Source organism: Anser anser (assembly GCF_964211835.1).
Source record: "Anser anser genome assembly, chromosome: 18".
Classification (NCBI taxonomy): domain Eukaryota; kingdom Metazoa; phylum Chordata; class Aves; order Anseriformes; family Anatidae; genus Anser; species Anser anser.
Genome location: NC_139739.1, coordinates 14,500,620 through 14,520,616, shown reverse-complemented (window position 1 = coordinate 14,520,616; position 19,997 = coordinate 14,500,620). Strand labels below are relative to the sequence as shown.

At 53.8% G+C, this 19,997-nt stretch overlaps 1 protein-coding gene across 9 annotated transcripts in view; it reads right to left on the bottom strand.

Moving 5' to 3' along the window:
• The window catches only part of OSBP2 (oxysterol binding protein 2), a 96,584-nt gene that overhangs the window by 30,336 nt on the left and 46,251 nt on the right, over window positions 1-19,997 (bottom strand). For 3 of the 9 annotated variants that reach the window (XM_083804497.1, XM_083804499.1, XM_083804500.1), the window contains exon 3: window positions 1,187-1,252. The exons of 3 other annotated variants lie outside the window; for them this stretch is intronic. In XM_083804497.1, coding sequence (XP_083660623.1) covers window positions 1,187-1,252 — 66 coding nt within the window. Of the gene's footprint in view, window positions 1-1,186; window positions 1,253-5,325; window positions 5,537-5,648; window positions 5,745-19,997 lie in introns of those variants that run through there. 3 more of the 9 variants (XM_083804501.1, XM_083804502.1, XM_083804503.1) reach the window with 3 other exon arrangements.

Genomic DNA, 19,997 nt, shown 5'->3' with positions numbered 1-19,997 from the left:
CTCTTCTCCTTTTGGGAGAAGGGGATGGACCAGGAGGAGGTCCTGGTCAGCTTTTATTCTAAAATTCCCGAACTACGTTCATAGTCCAGTGGTGACGTCTCCAACCCAAAGCCACACCTAGGGCATGTGGTTAGTCCCAGAGAGCTCCTATACCATCGCCGACCTTCCTCTCTGCTGCTCTGACATCCTGACCCGTGCTCGCCCTGTGAGCAGAAACCTTTCCCGTCCTGGCTATCCTCACTTCCAGAACACCCTCTGCTTCCTGCATCACCTTTAACTTCTCAGGGAATCCCACCTGGCTTTCTGCTGGTAGGTGAGCTGACATGGGAAAGGAGGTGTGGGATTGGGCGGGATGGGTGCTCCTGCGCCCACACCAGCTGCCCACAGCCCAAAAGCAAACAGCGCGCTGCAAGCTGCCCTCCGTGGCCGGAACAGAGCTGTGCTGTGAGCACCCAAGGCACTGAGGCAGTGTCCCCAGGCACGCAGCCCCCTTCCCACCAGCCGGGTGCCCCCAGAAACCCGACAGCACAAGGGAGCAGGCCGACACGTGAAGGATGCTAAAACAGCAAATCCACTGCTCCTGCGCGGTTTGGAGAGGGGCTCCGGCACAGCTGGCTGGTGCCAACACCACCAAAACGTTGACGTGGAGCTGGGCAGAGGCTTCAAACTTCGCAACGGATTACAGAGTAAGCCTGTAGTGAATGGGAGAACGGTGTCGGTGGTTTTAACGAACTCTGCAGGGCTAATGAGCTTCTCGAAGCAATAACCAGGAGGGCACAGCCCCCCTGCTCAGTGCTCTCCTAGGCAGGACAGACACGGGCGTTAGGGGCGGTTTTCCCTGTCACTATGGAAGTGCTGCAGCGTGCAACGTCCTTCCAACCACACACTTCAGACTCTGGGAGATGACTTCGCCTGCCTGGGGACACAGGCACCCAAAGCATCAGCAGAGAGCATCCGCCATGGCAGCTTCCCCGAGGAAAGTCAGCACAGCCCGTGAGCTGCCTCTGTCCAAGCTTTCTCTTTTCTCTCTCCGTAGCTGTCACCAGAGGTCTCCTGGAAAGCCCTGAGATCCCTTCATCACCTGAAGTGCATGTGGAATACTGCCGGGCCCGCAGGTCAGAGGACTGCAGAAGAAGCCAACTCAACACTTCCACCTTGGTGTCTTTAGGAACTGGATCCAACCAACCTGCGCTTGATGCTTCCAGGCCGCCAGCCAGCAGCACACGATTGTCATCACACATAACAAGGCTTCCTATTGAAAAAGCAGAGCTTCAGCTTAGTAGGCTCAGATCTAACAAATGCCGGTGTTTATTGCCACCTGGGGTCACTGAAGACAGTGTCCAGTTCCTCTGCAGTGGAGGACGCGCCCAATGCTAGCGTACTTCTCCCACCTCATTTTGGGGCTAGGACCACCAGCGCCTTCGCCGGGCCTTGGCAGCAAGTACGCAGGGAGATGTTGGCTGCCAAATCACCACTGGCCATGGCACTGATCCCCTCTGCCTGGGGGCGACCCCGAGAACCACAGCCCCCGTCCCCCCGTCCCTTGTCTTCCTCCTGTCCAGCCCGCACTGTGGGAGCAACGAGGGAAACAGCTGCTCGGGAGCCATTCTGTTCTCTAGGGCTGGAGAGGTTTGGTTCGGCTCCGTTAAAGCAAGCTTTGATTTTGAGGTTGGTGGGATTTTATGTTTGTTTTTACTTTTTTTCTTTCCACGTCTCCTGGGTTTGGGGAGGGCACAAAGAAACACAACAGGGGATGATGCTGCAAGGCTCAACGTGAAGCGAGCAATTTTCCAGACCCGGACTTCTGTTTTGCAGCTCTACCCTTTGTGCAGTTGCTCCTGACTTTTCCCATACCTGTCAAGGAGCTTTGTAGGTAAATGCAGGAGAAATCCCAACGCGTTTTGGTAGGAGCGTCTCCAAGAAATCCCATGCCAATTTGGTAGGAGCCTCTTCTCCTCCCCAGGCAGTACGGAGAAGGTCCGTGAGGACAAGCAAGCACCAAAGCCAACCTCGGCGGGGGCGATGACAGGCAAAAAAGCACCGTGGAAATCACCCCCACTGCACCAGGAGGCTCCGTCTGTCCCTCTGGTCCTCCTGCAACTGCTCTCCCTGCCGCCACCGCCCCGGTGCAGAACTGGGAGCCTTCCTCATCTGGGATTATCGCAGCGCTGGGACATGCTGATCCCCAGCCACTCCTCAGCTGGAGCAATTTCCACGTCGGCTCCAGAAAACTCATCTGCTTTCCTCACCTTTAATAGCTATGAATATTAAATGCAAACTGGTATCCATATTTAATAGTCTGGCCTGGCTGCCAAGAGAGGGATGAATTTTTACAGCACCCACAAAAGCAGGCACAGGCAGTGCTTTTTTGGTTGGAAAGAATTATGCTGGAAATTAATCATCAAAATAGCAGAGCAAATAATCAGTCATAAATCGTTCCAAATTTGGGTGATCACTTAGCAATTATCACCAACCTGGCAGGGATATTTCTTCTATTGCTAATGCAAACGGAAAGCTGTTCAAGCAAATGGATGCCTAAAAATAGCAAACATTGGCTAGTTGTGACAAGCTGCGACATTTCCTCAAGTCACTCGTGGGAGCAGGTGGTGGGAGCGAGCCGAAGGCAGCACTGGAGCCCACCATGGGGCTCTGCAGAACAGACCCAGAGCTCAAAGACCTTACAGAACGCCCCACCAGACCCATCTGAAATCCGTAAGTATTGTGGACAGAATCGAAATGTTCAAGTTTTGAAGAAATTCAAGCCTAAGGTCTTGGGAGAGCTAGTGTAAGCTGGCCCAAGGTTGGACCAGAGAGCTCCAGAGGTGCCCTCCGACCTCAGGTGCTCCACAACTCTGTGGCAGGCGAAACTCCATCACTTCTAATAATCACTTTTGGTTAACCATCAGACACAGTACACAGTTGTAATAAAAAGGAGAATCTAACATACAAAGAGAAGACATTCATATCTGGTTAAAAACGTATTGAAAATGAGTATGTAAAATAGGCTAGATACCAAAATGATTAAAAAAAAAAAGGGCTTAAAAATTTTTGGAGCCTTTCTTGGGATGACAGCTTGGCCAAGAGAGCAATCTGCCACTATGCTATGTTGAAATAAAGAAGGAAAGCAAATTCTTCAGTTCTGATTTTTAAAAATATTACTCCTTTCTCTTGATTTCTGTAACTGTGATTTTGTCAGTCACAGAGTCATAAAATCATTATGGTTGGAAAAGGCCTCCAAGATCATCTGGTCCAACCATCCCCCTACCACCACTATCACCCACTAAACCATGTCCCTAAGTATCACATCCAGCCTTTCCTTAAACACCCCCAGGGATGGTGACGCCATCACCTCCCTGGGCAACCCTTTCCAACACCTGACCGCTCTTTCGGAGAAGGAATGTCTCCCAGTTTCCAACCTGAACCCCCCCAGTGCAACTTGAGGCCATTCCCGCTTGTCCTATCGGTAGTAATCTGCAAGAAGAGGCTGATCCCCAGCTCCCACAACCTCCTTTCAGGTAGTTGTAGAGAGCAATAAGGTCTCCCCTGAGCCTCCACCACACTAAACACCCCCAGTTCCCTCAGCCGCTCCTCATAAGACTTGTGTTCCAGACCCTTCACCAGCTCTGCAGCCTTCTCTGGACACATTTCAGGGCCTCCATGTCCTTCTTGTAGCGAGGGGCCCAAAACTGAACACAGTACTCGAGGTGCGGCCTCACCAGAGCTGGTACAGGGGGACGATCACCTCCCTGGTCTTGCTGCCTTCACTATTCCTGACACAAGGCAGGATGCCGTTGGCCTTCTTGGCCACCTGGGCACACTGCTGCCTCATTTTCAGGTGAGCACTGACCAACACCCCCAGATCCTTTTCCTCTGCACAGCTTTCCAGCCACTCTGCCCCAAAACCTGTAGGGTTGCATGGGGTTGTTGTGGCCAAAGTGCAGGACCCAGCACTTGGCCATGTTGAACCTCATGCCATTGGCCTCTGCCCATCGATCCAACCTGTCCAGGACCCTCTGCAGGGCCATCCTACCCTCCAGAAGACCGACACTTCCCACAGCTTGGTGTCATCTGCAAATTTACTGAGGGTGCACTCAATTCCCCTGTCCAAATCATCAATGAAGATATTAAAGAGGATGGGCCCCAACACCAACCCCTGGGGAACACCACTCGTGACCGGTCACCAGCTGGATTTCACTCCATTCACCACCACTCTCTGGGCCTGGCCGTCCAGACAGTTGAGAAGAAGGCATTGAGAAGCTGAGCCTTCTCCTTATTCTCAGTAGTCACGTTCCCCACCACGTCCAGTAAAGGATGGAGATTCTCATCTTACCGTTAATATATTTGTAAAAACATTTTTGTTGGTTTTTACCATAGGGGCCAGGTTGAGCTCATGCTGGGCTTTAGCCTTTGTGATTTTCTCCCTGCACATGCAAGCAACTTCCTTGTACTCTCCCGAAGTTGCCTGTCCCTTCTTCAACTGAACATAAACTCTCTTTTTCTTCTGGAGTCTCAGCATAAGTTCCCTGTTCAGCCACGCCGCTCTTCTTCCCTGCCGGCTTGTCTTACAGTACATGGGGACAGCCTGCTCCCTCCTTGAAGGCTTCCTCCTCGAGGAGCATACGGCCTTCCTGGACCTCCTTGCCCTTCTGGACTGACTCCCAAGGGACCCTCCCTACCAGTATCCTGAACAATTCAAAGTCTGCCCTCCGGAAGTCCAAGGTAGCAGTTTTAATGGCCCCCCTCCTGACTTCACCAAGAACTCTGCCATTTCTTGGTTGCTCTGCTCAAGACAGCTCCTGACCCCCACATCTTCCACAACACCTCTTCTTGGTTCACGAACAGCAGGTCTTGTGGGGCATCCCCCCAGTAGGCTCACTAACCAGCTGAGCCAGGAAGCTGTCTTCCACACACTCCAGGAACCTCCTCGACTGCTCTGGTGCAACTGGTTGGAGCCAAACCTAAGAGAAGCGACGCTGCTACATGGCCCTATATTTCCTGCTTGTTTCTTTTTAGGACAGCAAACACCACAGCAACACAAGGACTGAAAAGACAGGAAAAAAAAAGACCAAAGGGATGGAAAGCAGCTGGGGTTAATGGCTTTGCCTCTCATCCAGGATAAATTACAGCTCACTAGGCAAATGAGCCCTGGTAAGAAAACTAGAGGGAGCCAAGACCCCAAAACAAAGATAGCGAGGCTGAGCCCAGCAAGATGCCTCCTTGGAAGGAGGGATGCTGCTGACAGGAGGTTGCAGAGGAATTTCTTCCAGGACATCAGAAAATCAATGCAAACAAGGAGGCCAACCAAAATGATCAATAGGTCCTGACCTGCTCTGGCACTAGCCCCTCGCTGTCTCTCCCTGTGACTGGGCTGTGAGGACCCATTTCCAAAGGAGGCGAACAGAGCTGCTTGTCGTGTGAGCGCTGAGCAATGTCTTCGAGCCATCAGCCTGGACCAAATTCTGCTTTATAAAACTGGAGCCGCCTTCGGGTCGATGCCTCGGTGCAGCGCTGGCACCACCACATGTCCAAGAGTAACCTGAAATAGGTTTTGTTTTCAAAATCCCATTGGGAAACAAATACTACTTGTCCCTTTACAGCACAAAGCCATATAGGTTCTAGCAGTGCATGTGTGGTGAATTTTGACCCACCTGATGTTATCTGCTTCCTTTCCTGTGCAGTGTCCAAGTACCAGCCTGCACGGAGAGTGGGCACTGCAGCCCAGTAATGCATGGAAAAGACTTCTGCTGTTTTGAAAGAAAAGCGTTGGGAAAGCACAAAGTATTTTTATTACGATGACTGCAGTCCAGCCATCAAAAATTTTATTGCTGCAATTAGAAAATGATGATGTTACCAGTCAATAACTCTTGGCAGCAAATGCTGCGCTCTGTCTGGATTGCCGTCATTCTCTCTTTCCGGCACATATGGGATTGTCTGATTATCCCATCACCTAAAAAACTCCAACACACCAGTAAGTCAGGCAACAAAGATGGGCTGAAAACACATAGCAAGACAGGATTTAAACTCAAAAGAGTGTGGAGACAGTGTAGAAACGGCGACTGAAATACAGGGCGTGATAAATGCAGGATGCCAAACTACCCCAGCTAGAGAGCACCAACCCAGCAGATACTGCACGAAAAAGGAGCCAGCAATTGCAGCTGGCTACAAATCCAGTGGGAACTGCAATAAAAGATTTAAAAGTGAGCTAAAAAAAAAAAAAAGTGAATAAATTCAGTGTTACATGGACCGAACAGTACTATCTGAGACACGTGACGCGCTTTCCGATCAGTCCCCACCAGCCCGTACCCAGTTTGGGATTCTGCACTCCTAAAACAGATGTGACCATAAAAAGCTATCAATGCAAATGACAGCGGGGCTGGAAAACAACCTACAGGGAGAGACCGAAATAAAGGATGGTGTTCAGCAAAAACCGGAGAACAGTGACTGGAGACATGCTAACGGTCTACAAATAACAATTTCTGCAAAGCAGAAGGGAACGATCTGTTCTCCGTGTCCACAACGGAATGGAGAAGAAGCCAAGAGCCTCGGTTACTGCATGTGGGGGTTTTACTCAGCTGGGCAGCTGAGCTCCACTACAGCCACTCTCTGTCCCCCTCCCCAAAGGGAAAAGGGGAGAAAATATGATGAAGAGGGCTCAAGGGTTGAGGTAAGGACAAGGAGCACTCAACAATATCGTCAGGAGCAAAACAGACTCAGCACAGGAAGATGAATGGAATTCATTACCTATTACTAACACGCTAGAGCAGTGAGGAACAAAGAAAACAAACTAAAAACACCTTCCCCCCATCCTGCCTCTTCCACCTTCTCTCCCTGAGAGGTGCAAGGGAATGGGGGCTGCGGTCAGTCCCCTTTGTCCCCGCCGCTCCTCCACGGTCCCTCTCTGCCCCTGCTCCCCGTGGGGTCCCTCCCACGGGATGCCGTCCTTCCCGAACTGAGCCTGCGGGGGCTGCCCACAGGCAGCAGCTCTTCAAGAACCGCTCCAAAACAGGTCTGTACCACGGGGTCCATCCCCCAGGAGCAAACTGCTCCAGCACGGGTCCCCCACGGGCGGCAGCTCCCCCCAGACCCCCTGCTCCTGCGTGGGCTCCTCTACACGGGCTGCAGCTCCGGCCCGGGGGCCTGCTCCTGCGGGGGCTCCTCCTCAGTGCTGCTCCCATGCGTCTTCAAAGCAGATTTCTTAAAAAGCTCCCCAAAACTCTCTTCCAGAGAAGCCAGGAGGACTTTCTTTGCAAGCAGATCACGGCACACGTGCTTTAGGAGGAGGCAGGGTGAGGGCCCGCTCTCCATTGCCAGAGGAACGCACCGGGCAGCCACCAGAACCGCCCAGCTGAGCTCGGACTGGCTGAACCAGAGCCGCGTGTCCCTAAGAGCAGAGCTGGCAGGGAGCACAACCGGAGATGAAAACAAATCCACAGCTGATGCCATTGTTCCAACGGTGACAAGTTGGCTGCGTTGGGCATAGCCAAATGCCCCTTCCTGTCCCCAACAGGCAGTTCTGAATAAAAATGAAAAAAAAGGAACGGTTGTGAAGGTGTGATTACAGGGAAATAACCATTCATTACCAGAAAATTGTCCGCTCACACTGCACATCACATCATCAGGAAAGAAAAAAAAAAAAGCCTGATAAAAATAGAAAATTTTCGTTATACAACTGGGAACAGCATCAACACACTGCGTACTGACCTGAGCAGCGGGGCCAGCTCAGGGCACAACGCTCTGCTTCGCTGTGTTAACGCCTGCCTCCTCTTTTACAGGCACCGCTAATTGTGGTCCCCAGAGGCTGCCGCTTTGCTTTCATCCACACCTGCACGACTGGCCATGACGGCCCTGCCAGCCCCACCACCCCTGGATGGATGGACCAGGGAGACTGGTGCGTGCCCAGCACGCCTCCAAGGGGCGCCACATCACAGCTGACCGAGCATTTACACAACTAATGCCTGGGAAGAAGAAAAATACTTTTCTGGTGAACCCTGTGCTGGTGAAGATCCGCACGGGGAAGCCACAACGGAGGTCTCCGCTGCCGGCACCACGGAGCATCTCGCAGCACCAAGGCCAGGATCCCAGCACAGGCCCCGACAGCACAGCCCTGGATCCTCCCAGCACCCCTGGAGGAGCACCTCGGGGTCTGGGCCCACCAGCGCAGGCACGCAGGCACCTGGCTCGTTCCTCACAGCAGGCATTCTGCAACAGCAGTGGGCTTCTGCTACCCACATCCCACAGGATCACAGCATCACAGAACGGCCGAGGTGGGAAGGGACATCTGAAGATCATCGCGTCCAACCCCCCTGCCGAGCAGGATCACGTAGAGCACCTTGCGCAGGATGCCTTCCAGGCGGGGTCTGAATATCCCCAGAAAAGGAGACTGCTCAACCTCTCTGAGCAACCTGTCCCCGTGCCCTGTCACCTTCCCAGTGCCCCCTCATACTGAGCCGGAACCTCCTGTGCTTCAGTTTGTGCCCGTTGCCTCTCGTCCTGTCGCTGGGCACAACTGAAAAGAGACCAGCTCCAGCCTCTCAACACCCTCCCCTCAGATATTTATGTACATCGATGAGGTCTCCTCTCAGTCTTCTCCTTTCCAGGCTACTCAGCCTGTCCTCGTACAACAGGTTCTCCAGTCCTCTAATCATCTTCACAGCCCTCCCCTAAGCTCGCTCCAGTATTTCTGTGTCCCTCTGACACTGGGGAGCCCAGAACTGGGCACAATACTCCAGGTGTGGCCTCACCGGGGCTGAGCAGAGGGGTAGGATCACCTCCGTCAACCTGCTGGCAACACTCTTCTGACTGCACCCCACGGTACCGTTGGCCTTCTTGGCCACACGGGCACATTGCTGGCTCACGGTCACCCTGCTGTCCCCCAGGACCCTCAGGTCCCTCTCTGCAGAGCTGCTCTCCAGCAGATCAGCCCCCAACCATCACACACCTGTCTCCCCCTCCCCGTGGATCCACGCTGCAGCAGAGATCCCCTTTTACAACGCTGCCTCGTCCACAGAGGGTTCCCATTCCCTCTCACACCTTTAGCAACTGCAGGTTTTTGTGCCAGATTTTCATTCACAGATTGCTTCAGGAGTTACTGAGCACAGAGCAGAGCTTCCAAGAAGTTAAAAGATTCAACAAAACGAAAACAAACAAACAAAAGCATGCTGCATGCTGGTCAGCTCTCCGGGTGCTACTCTGTATTAAATTAAATTAAAGCAAATATAGTGAATGAAGGACACCAAGAGGCTCCACGCTTGTCCATATTGGTCCACATGTGCCACCCAGCAAGGGTCAAAGTCTTTCAAAAACTGCTCCTCTTCTGCTGACTTCACCGAAGAAGAAATGATGACAATGACGCGGAGCGAGTCCCAGCCCACCTACGGTATCCAGCCCTTTCAACACAACCTCTGCCACGGGATTTTGATGGCAACATTGAGACCATGCCTTTGGGGTACTCTTGGTTCACTACATTACCCAGCAGACGGAACGGAGATCAACACAGCCATAGTTCAGGCAGCCCCGATAACCCCTGCATTTATAGAAACTCCCAAGCCCAATTCGTGCTGCAGGTGTTGGCCCAGAACCAGAAGCCTCCTGAGGAGGAGCAGATCCCCCACCGTGTCCCAGGGCTGCCATCTCCGCCGCAGGCTCCATATCCCTCCGTTTTCTGCTTCCTGTGGGGTCCGCAGCCAGCCAGGCACAGGGCTAAGGACGCCTCCCCACGGCCATGCCCAGGGCGAAGGGAGCAGGCCGGGCTTGCAGGAGGCCCAGTCTTCCCCCGGGGTTGCTCTGCGGTTTGGCCCAGGGAGCTCAGATGTCTGCTTACACGGCTCCACCAACTCCCAAACCTACCAAATGCACATCAGAGCTTCCCAACTCTTGGGCTATATTCGTATCAGCAACAGAGAAGCAAAAACCTCTGCAACCCATTCTCAGCCTTGGGCCAACAATTACGAATTCGCACTTTACTAAAGCATCTTTTCTCTAATTTCCAGGTGATCTCCGAGTTCACAGCCAACACGCAGACCGAGACAGCTCTGCAGGGAGGACTCGCGCTCCCCAGGGCTTCAGGACTACCGCCAAGCCAGCTGACGAACACTTAGCCACACAAACAGAGCGTTGTCAGAAATAAGTGAGCATCGTTTGCTCTTGTTGAACAGACCAACAAAGCACGTGGGAAAAAAAAACATACAAACTTTGTTATTTAATTGCGTCTGTCCATTTCTGTACTAAATCCTTCAGCATCAATGGATTGGTAGGAATTTGCACCACTCCCGCAGCCTGGCGTTGCCCCCAGCAAGGGGATGGGAGCCTTGTTGCAGGGCTGCACAGGACGCGGGGCTCTGCCAGCCCTGCCACGCACAGCCCCACTCCCAGCCTCGTCGGAAAGAGCTGGCTGGCAGTGACACCCCTGCTGAAACCCGCACGTTCCCAGATCAGCAAAATCACCATTGGGGTTGGCTTGTTCTGTGAGGTTTTTTTTGAGACGAAAACCCACTGGATACCTCCCTCCGCATGTCCACGGGTCGCAAGGCTGTGCCCCACCGCAGCTTGGCGTGCCCCGGCTCCCATCCCTGCCTCCTCTTCCCCAGCGCCCTGCACACAGCTATTTAAAACCACCTAAGGTCTCGGGTAGCCTCCAAGCGCGTCACTGAACGTACATTTTTAATGATGCTCAAATGTTTTCCAGCCGCAGGCCTGGCTACGATTTCAGCAGAGCAAGGAGCGGAGCTGCCGTGAGGAGCGGCAGGAACAGGGAACACTGCTGGCGGAACAGCCGGGTGTTTATTTAAAAAAAAAGTCTTCTTCTGGCCGTCTCTTGTCAGCAGGGAAAACGCAGCCTGCCCCAGGCTCTCTCTTCTTCCCAAAGCCGGTCGGAGATGGACAGAGGACGCTCCGACGCTCCCGTCAGCTCTCTCCTTCCCTGCCAGCCCCCAGTAACATGAACGAAGTGACAGGGGACCGTGCTCCCGGGAGGGGAGCAGCGATGCAAACGGAAGCAAGGAGGAGGTCACGGGGCTGTGACAGCACTGTCCCTGCGGAACTGTGGCCGCAGCAGGACCAGGAATAGGACAGGAAAATTTGTCAGCCCCGGGGGCTTCAAAGTGCTCGCACCAGCGACACAGCCCGTCCTGAAACCTCTGCTTCTGCAACGCTGCCCGGAGCAGCTCAGGGAAGGACAAGCTTTTTTCCTGCCAAATGCAATGGGTAACGCACAGCCTGCACAGTTGTATCCCTACAGACTTGTAAGCTCAGCTCAGCCAGTTGCACAAGCAAAGATTTTGGAGAAACCATTACAGAGCTACCCAGGCTGAGCTGCCAGGCAGCGCGACACGGACCCCGGCCCGTTAATGCGTGCCCTTACGCGTGTTTACATCTGCCTGAGCCACCTATGCTCAGCTTACCCGTGCGTAAGAGGATCAGAGCAGGTGTCGGTTACCCACCTTCTTCCAGTTCCACATGGGTCAGGAAGGGTCAGTGGAAACAGAGGGATGTGAGTGACCTGGAAATCTCTCAGCCCCTTTGCTCCACCGCCCCAGCGTAACGGAGAGCCCCAGGCACAGAGAGGGCGAAAGCAACTCACGAGCAGTCCCGAGGAGTCCGACCTAAGCCCTCTTCCCACTGCTTCTGCTTTTGGTTTCAAGCCCTGTTCCTGCGGTACTCACAAGCAGGCACGGCAATGCCCCGCAGCACACACCTCCACCAGCCTCTCTGCGAGCGCTGGGCTGCCAGGACAGACTTTGTAAGGCTTTGAACTGGAAGGAAAGATAAAGCTTTTGTTAGTCCCTTAATAAAGAACATGCAACAGACAGCAAGGGTGAAACCCCAGAAAAATACAGGATTTCACCCAAGAGATCTTTCACCGAGCGAGGAACACAGCAAACCCGCGCTGGGACAAGGACGTGCACCCCGGGTGCCGCATGGGAACCCCGCTGCAGGCTGGGGGCTCCCACACACGCAGCGAGACGTCCGAATCTGAGCCAGAGACTGGCTGCACGCGTTTACAAACTAAACCAACAACTGCTAGCAGGGCTTCCGGAAAGACTGCTAACCTCCCCCCTGCATGAGGTTGGATGAATGCCTGCACAACAAAACTTGCATTTTACACGACTACAGGAACGTCAATTAAAGCCGCACTTTATCAGCTCCACTCAACCCCTTTTAATTCACAAAGGGCAGCAAAGCTGCAGGTACTGATCAGGGGGTTGTGCGGCAGCGCACCCAGCTCGCTGCCAAGCCACTCCTGTTCCGACACTGGCTCAGTGCGTGATGTGCCAGGGCAGCGGCACGAAGAGGAAGCACCTATTTTCCCCGCTTCGTGTTTCTGCTAAATATCATTGAGAGATTAAAACACCACGTCTGAGGATGCTACGGCAGAGGGCAGGCACACGGCCGCTTGCACCGACGGAGCTGTGCAGCCCCAGGCAGCTCTGCTGCCTTCCCTTCCTCCTCCCTTCTCCTCTCCGCTTTCTGGGCAGCAAGTCTTCCCAAACACGCCAGAGCAGGCAGGTAACAAAGCACTGAACTCCTCAAGGCGGGGGCAAAAGAAAAATCATTAATGGGCAAACAGCCCTAACAACTCGCTTCCTACAAATGGAAAGATAATTTCATCAGTCCCGCTCGGTGACAAATCGGCCCGTCACGGGCAGGGCTCAGACGGACGCTCACACCAAGTGACAGCGCTCAGCATTCCCGCAGCCCGGCAGTCGGAGCCCTTCCGCCACCCCCGAGCGATGGACTGTCAACGCGGGCTCCCTGCCGCCCCACCTCCCGACAGAGCCTTCCTGCAGCAGCAAGGTCACGCTCCAGAAGCTTGCAAGGTGCAACAAAAGAAATCTGTTCTCGGCTTCCCCTCCATCTTTCACGACCGCAGGTGCCATCGCCTCGGTGCTGCTCGCTTCTTGAAGGAGAGTCCAGGAGCTGCCCAGCGTGCCTCCAGCTGCAGCCCCACATCAGTGCCGCGCTTTCAGGGCACGCACCGTCTGGTGTAGCTGCAAGCCAACCCCCAGGTGGATAACATTGCTCCTTTTGGCCCCCTCTCCAATGCGATTCCAGCCATGGGACCAGTGGTGGTGGAGCTGCAACATCTCGTGCAAACAACAGCCTCCTGCCACTAGAGCTGCCGGGGAGCAGCAGGAAGGCGGGACACGGGAGGGCAGCAGGCTGGACTGCTCAATGTGAACTCACACCCCGAGGTTTCACGAAGTTCCTGGAAATCTGAAACCTGCCAAGGACAAGTTTGGTGTTTAAGGAATCTCATGGAGACAGCGGGGCGTGAGAGAGAGCCAGAGTCCGCCCAGTGACACGAGGAGGTCTGCAGAGAAGCACAGTTTTGCTCCTTCCCTTCAAAAAGAAGGGGAAGGAAAAAAAAAAGAAAGTTAAAAACACCCAACCCAGCACATTTGCCTTGTAGCCTACAGCTCAGAGACAGAAAATGTTTTCCAAAGCTTTCCAAACTCCCTGGTCTTATCAGAAAATAACTGCTAAACAGGGCAGAGTCTTTCTTGCTGGTGCCCTTGATGATCTGCTGCAAAACCAGCACAAGGGGCTCCGGGAGGCTGCGCCAGACATCACAGCACTACCTGGGGGAACAGTCCTGCCTCCAGCACCTCCGTCTCCTGGAGCCAGGTTTCTCCCTTCTGCTCCACCGTGAGGCTTTATTTTTTGAAGGTGAGGAATCCAGCCAGCACAGGAACGTGCCCTAAGCAGCCAGGAACACCTGCAAAAACCTGATGTACCGCGTCACCTGCCAGCTTGGCACAGGCATGAAGAACTCTGCCATTAAATGCTCTCTTTGTGATGGAGAGACCTTCCCAGCCCTATGCTGCAGTGCCTTGGGGTTTTGTTCAGAAGAGGTGCATCCAAAGTGCTCCTGGCTCAGCCACGCTCGCTGCCTCCACGAGGGCGTGCGCAGCCACAGGCAGAATCCGGCCCTGCAGCGGCTCGCTGCTTGGGCAAGGGGCGAGGGCATTAACCGTGAGCTGGAAGGAGCAAAGCAAGCTGTCCCCTCGGGGTTGGATGCTGACCCCCTCCCCGGACACCCAGCCAGCTCCAGACACCATCGGAGCTGCTCTGCCCACCACTGCCTTCGGTGACCTTGACCCAGCGTCGGTTCCCTTCTGGGAAGGGGCGAGGTGCAGCACCCTTTAACTGAGCCATCCCTGTGCTGCCCAAGTCCGTGCCAGGCCTGGGGCAACCAGGGAGCCTCAGTTGGCACGTTGAGGCTCCTCAGGGTTCGTCCACCCCTGCAATGAGCCCGCATTACCCACCAAACCCCACTCTGCATCCTTCCCCCGGTGGCTGGGTTAGTTTTCTGCTGGATGAGCGAGAGTGAAGCCAGTTTTAATCCCATGAACTACAGGCACAGCAGCAATAATTTCATCTCCACTGGACTACAAGGCAGGACAGGCAGTGGCTCACAGATGTTTGGCCACATGCTACTCCCCACACAGCAGTTACTATCAAGGACTTAGTGGAAATACATCCTCCAAACCAGCAATTTGCCCCTGGAACTGCTCCTCCATCATCTGCCCCCGATCCGGGTTTGGCTGGGAACCGCGCGCCCACAGAGCCAGGCAGTTAACTGACGCAGCATCTTCTCCCCCAGAAGCGCTGTGCTGGCCTTCAGTGCAGCCTCGTCAGTAAAGCAGCAAAAAATAAATCACTTTGTGCTGTGCACAGGGCCTCTATTTGCAGATCCACGTGGATGGAGCTCAGAGTTCATCTCCGCTCCTTCCAGTTCTATAAACCGTTTCCAGTCTCTAATTACAGCACCAGGCTGTAAAGACGGCCACTTCCTCCCTAATTACTCTTTGTGTTGAAGACACAGCTAATAAGCCTGCATTGTTAGTGGCTGCTGCTGATTAGCTCTGGCGGAGAACATCTCCAGCCTGGCGCTGCGCGGCTCTGGCACCAGGAGCGCACGCATCTCCGCCGGCACCTGCGCGCCCTCAGGTTCCTCCACACTACGCGCACAAAGTCTCCGCGCACGCGCGCAGGAAGAGATCTCCACGGCGGTTATAAATGAATGGGAAAGGGGCGGAGAGGGCAGCGTCCCCAAGCAAAATGAACGGTCCTCCTGCTCGGCACACGATTCTGATGGCCACAAAGCCCTGGAGCCGCCAGCGCGCTCGTGCATCTCACCTGCGGACGGAGGGCAGCGTCATCCTTCCCTTCCCACCCTCCTTGTGGTGGAAGAGGTGGCCCAGCCAGCTTGGTAGGCAATGCAGTGCTCCTTGTTGGCAAAGAAGGACGTCACCGGGCAGCAGGGCTGCTCGCTGCCCTACGCACTGGTCCAAGCAAGCCCGGCGGGGCTGCAGAGGCTCCTCGGAGTCAGAGCGGTGCCTCCGTGCCTTGCCTTGTGCATGCATCTGCATCTGCCTGCACAGGTCGAGAGAGAGAGCTCTGTAGAGGGTGGCTGGAGGGGTCACTGCTCCCTTGAACCATGGAATCATAGAAAGGTTTGGGTTGGAAAGAACCTAGTCAAAGCAGCAGCCCATCTGCTTCCAACTCCTGCCAGGGGCTGAGACACCTCCCACCAAACCAGGTCGCTCAAAGCCCCATCCAACCTGGCCTTGAGCACTTCCAGGGATGGGGCATCCACAGCTTCTCTGGACAACCTGTTCCAGTGCCTCACCACCCTCATCACGAAGAATTTCTTCCAAGTATCTCATCTAAATCTACCCTCTTTAAGCTTAAAGCCGTTATGCCTTGTCCTATTGCTGCACTCCCTGATAAAAGAGTCCCTCTTCTGCTTTCTTGTAGCCCCCTTTAGCTACTGGAAGGCCTCTATGAGGTCTCCCTGGAGCCTTCTTTTCTGCAGGCTGAACAACCCCAACTCTCTCAGCCTGTCTCCATAGGAGAGGTGCTCCTTTGATCACACTCGTGGCATCCTCTGGACTCTCTCCAACAGGTCCATGTCCTTCTTGTGCTGTGGACCCCAGAGCTTAACGCGGGGCTCCAGGTGGGGTGTCACGAGAGCAGAGCAGAGGGGGGAGAATCACCCCCCTCGCCCTGCTGGCCACGATGCTTTTGGTCCAGCCCAGGATACGGTTGGCTTTCTGGGCTGCAAGCACACATTTACGGCTCACGTGGAGCTTCTCACCAACCAACACCCCCAGGTCCTTCTCCTCTGGGCTGCTCTCAATCCACTCTCCCACTTGCTTCTGCAAGAGCCATCCAAACTGCTCCTCCCTCTGCTCTGGTTAAAATACTGGAGGTTTTCCAGGCTGATCCTGCGCTGAGGGCTAGAAGTGGTTAATGTCAAGGCTCTTCTGTCTCAGCCACCTAGAGGGAAAAGTCCTGGGGATGTGCAAACCCAAACATCCCTATTCTGCATTTAGTAACGAACTGCCCCTCACAAGTGAAACATCAACCCTTCTGGTTGAGCAGGAGGGAAGCAGGCAACACATGAAGCCAACAAAGGTCAGAGAAAGCAACACCATTAAAGGGGGTAGCACAAAGCCCACGGCCCAGCCGGGTGGGAGGAACAGCAGGACCAGCATACATGGAAACGAGCAGCAATGAACGAGGCAGGCTGCCTGCCCCAAAGCAGGGCGCTCCAGCCATGAAAGACTTCATCTCAACACCGTTACTTCAGAGGATCAAGGCAAGGAAGAAAATCCAAACCCAAACTACGACAAGTGACAAGCAGAAGGTGACAACAGCGAGACCATGCCAGGATTCAACAAACTGAGAGCTCTGGCAAGGAAAGCAGCGTGCCCAGCGAGGAGCAGGGATGGACAAGGTGCAGCATCACCGCTGCGGCTGGTGGAATCATTCAGAGGGAAGCAGCAGCGGATTTGTCATCTCCTTGTGCCTTGACACCTCGGTGAGATGCCTTTCCAGCAAACGTGCTACCCAGAGAGACTCTATCACATAGGAGGAGTGGTATGGAGACATGCCTGTGAATTTCGCACGTCAGGTATCAGATATTGCTGTCTATTTTTGGCTTCATCTGCTCTTGGCTGGCTATGCCAAGGAAAGAGGTGTCGTAACTCTCACACAACAGTCTCCCTCGGAGATTTCTAAATAAATCTGGAAGAAGGCTGAATCAACACTTCTGCTTTTGGAAGCAGGCTACAGTGCTGTCCATCACCAAGCGAGTACAGCACTTCTTCCTGCTGGCCACCTGCATGTGGCCATCAATGCATCCTTACTTACATAGCAAGAGGGATCTGCACACCAGTTCTAAACAGCTGTCGAAGCAGCATCTAGCTCAGCCATAAAATAAACAAACTCTGCTGTGCAGCTGTAGAAGTGTCCTTCTTCGTGCATTTAGCTCATGTCCTGGTTAGAAGCGACTGATCCGTGTGTGTGCCGCGAGCCCACAATGCTGGGGAGCCCGGCCAGCAGCAGCCCAGGACCTGACCTCCATCAGAAGGTGACCGTCCATGTTCTCACCGAGTGCTAACGACAGCTTGCACCTGCTGACATTTCAGAGCAGGGTCACCAAATGCTCCAAAAGGACCCGGCAGGAAGGTTTCTGCAGCAACTTTCCTTGGAAGCTGGACTGTGCCGGAAAGAGCTTTGGGATCCTCAAATAAAAGAACTCCAGACAAGCTAACACCTGACAGCTACCTACCGACCTGCTCACGCCCAGCGAGTGTGCTCGTTGTGTGCCTGCTGGCCCGTCCAGGGGCTGCCCCCACAGCACAGGGCGTCTGTGCAAGGCAGTGTGACCTTTCACATGGCGCAGGACAAGGTGCTCAGCACCTCGGTGCTCCCCCCTCGATCTGGCCGATGTCACCAAAGCCAAGCCACGATCCCACTGGCTCTAACGGAACAGGATCAAGATACAAATAGAGAAGAGCACTGAACATCTCCTTACTTCCATTTCCACCTCCTTCTGTCGCTCTGCGAGGTCTGCATTGGTTTCACCTTGCAGACACAAGGGGCACCCAGCAGAAACCACCCACAGCCTGAGGCTCTGCTGAAGGCATCTCCTGCCCCCAAAGGGCCGGGCTGGTCTCATTAGAAGTCATCAGCATTTTAAACATATCTCAAAGGGTTCCTTTTCAGTGAGACAAACGAAGTTAAAGCCTTTCTATTTTTTTCTGTAGAAAACAACTATTACAATATAACGATTTTTAAGTGAAAAGCAAGGGATCCTTGGGAGATATCTTCACTTTGGGAAAAAATATTGCCGTTTCCAAGTGGAACGAGCTTACCAGGGACTCCTTCACTGCACAGTCTGAGCATTACGTTTTTACAGTAAATTGATTTTAACAGCCAGTGTTTTCCGGCCTGTGGGGTTCAGCTTTTGTTGCTAAAACACGCAAATATCTGCATTTTCCTCCCGATTCTCCTTCACCACCTGCCTGTGCAGCATTGCCCTGCAATCCGAGGCTATCAGGCACCACATGGGCATTTTGCACGTTTAATACAACCCGGTTCACATCTCGCATGCGCTGTCCCGTGATGCACGTGCCCAGGAGAAGATTGAGCGCCTGCACGCCCAGCTGCTGCAAGCGCCTCGGGGGTGGACACGAGCCTAATTTGGGCTTATGGCGCTTTGCTCCCCACTGGAGCCAACTTACACACACCAGGCGCACGCACCTGAGATCTGCCAGTCCTCACGTCATCAGCTGGAGAGGAAAACCAAAGGAAAGGAGGGTGACAATCTGGATTTAATTAAAAAAAAAAAACAAACACCTTTTTTGCCATCTGCCTGAAGACTGCTGTAAATCCTCAAATGCTGGAATTTTGATTTGACCTATTTGCATCTCTCCCTTCCATGCCTTTTTTTTTTTTTTTTAAAGGAAATTACTTTTAGGTAAAATAACTTACTGTGAAATGAGGCTTGGGAGCAGGACAGAGCCATCTCCACGAGCAGGGACCACACCAAGGGGAGACTGACGCTGTGCAGCGCTCTGCAGACACCTTCCCACCATGCGTTAATAAAAATAAAATAGGACCAGCGTTTGCAGCAAGGAAGTGGTGAGTTTAACCACCTGTAGCTACCAAAGACGAGATGACATCTCACCTCTCTTTTGATAGCCAGAAACAGAAATTCCAAGGCTGAGCAAGTCCTGGGTCTTCCTTGCGGTCAGCAGCGAGACACCAGCACGCATGGGGCAAGCTGCCCACGATCCCAGCACCTACCTTGGAAGGAAGCAAACGTCTCTCCAGAGGTGCCCGGTTCTCTACTAACCCCAAAGGAAGCCCAAGTTCACTAGATCAGGCTCACACTTCTAACTCTGATATTGCATGATCTCACCTACAGGCGGGTGAGATGAATCCCCCACAGGAGGAGGCAGTGACTTGATTCCTTAATGACTTTTTGCATGATTTGTGCCTCTTCCGTCGTCAAACCTACTGAATTACCCCAAGCTAGCCAAAGCCACCATCACTTGGATTTGACCACCAGGGAAGGCCGGGTGTCCATCACCCGGCACCGCCAGCCACGAGCAGAGCTCTGGGCACTGCAGCAAGGCGAGAAAAGCACAGCCAGCAGCGAGGCGCTGGCCCAGAGCATCAGAGCAGCTCTCCGCGCTGGAAGGATGGTCCCGAGCACCGTGCCGGTACTGAGGGTCACCCTGCCGCTGTTAGTAGCCCGGCTTCCCCCGGCAGCACAAACCCAAAGCTGATCCTGGCGGAGCTCCAGCGAACCCACCGCCCTCGCACCGCAGCTGAAACGAGCCCGGGAGCAGGCAGGGCGGCGAGCGCGGGTCCCGGCGGCACCAGTCGGCTCCCGGCTGCCCAGCAGCAGGTGGTGCTCACACAAACACGTCCCGCAGGACACTTCTGGCTGGCGAGCCACGAGATGCCGAAGCACTGGCTGTACACAAGTGGTCTCGTTTTGTCTTAACTGCAGAGGAGTTTCTCCTAGAGCTAAACAAACATATCTGATTTGCTGAAACCAAGTAATAGGGCTGACCAGGCCGTCTATGGCAGGAATTAATTTGACACCACAAACAAATCAATTCTTTTTGATATTTAAAGTGCACAACATGAACAAAATGTCTTACAATTTAACCCTCTTAGCACCAGAAATTAGTAAA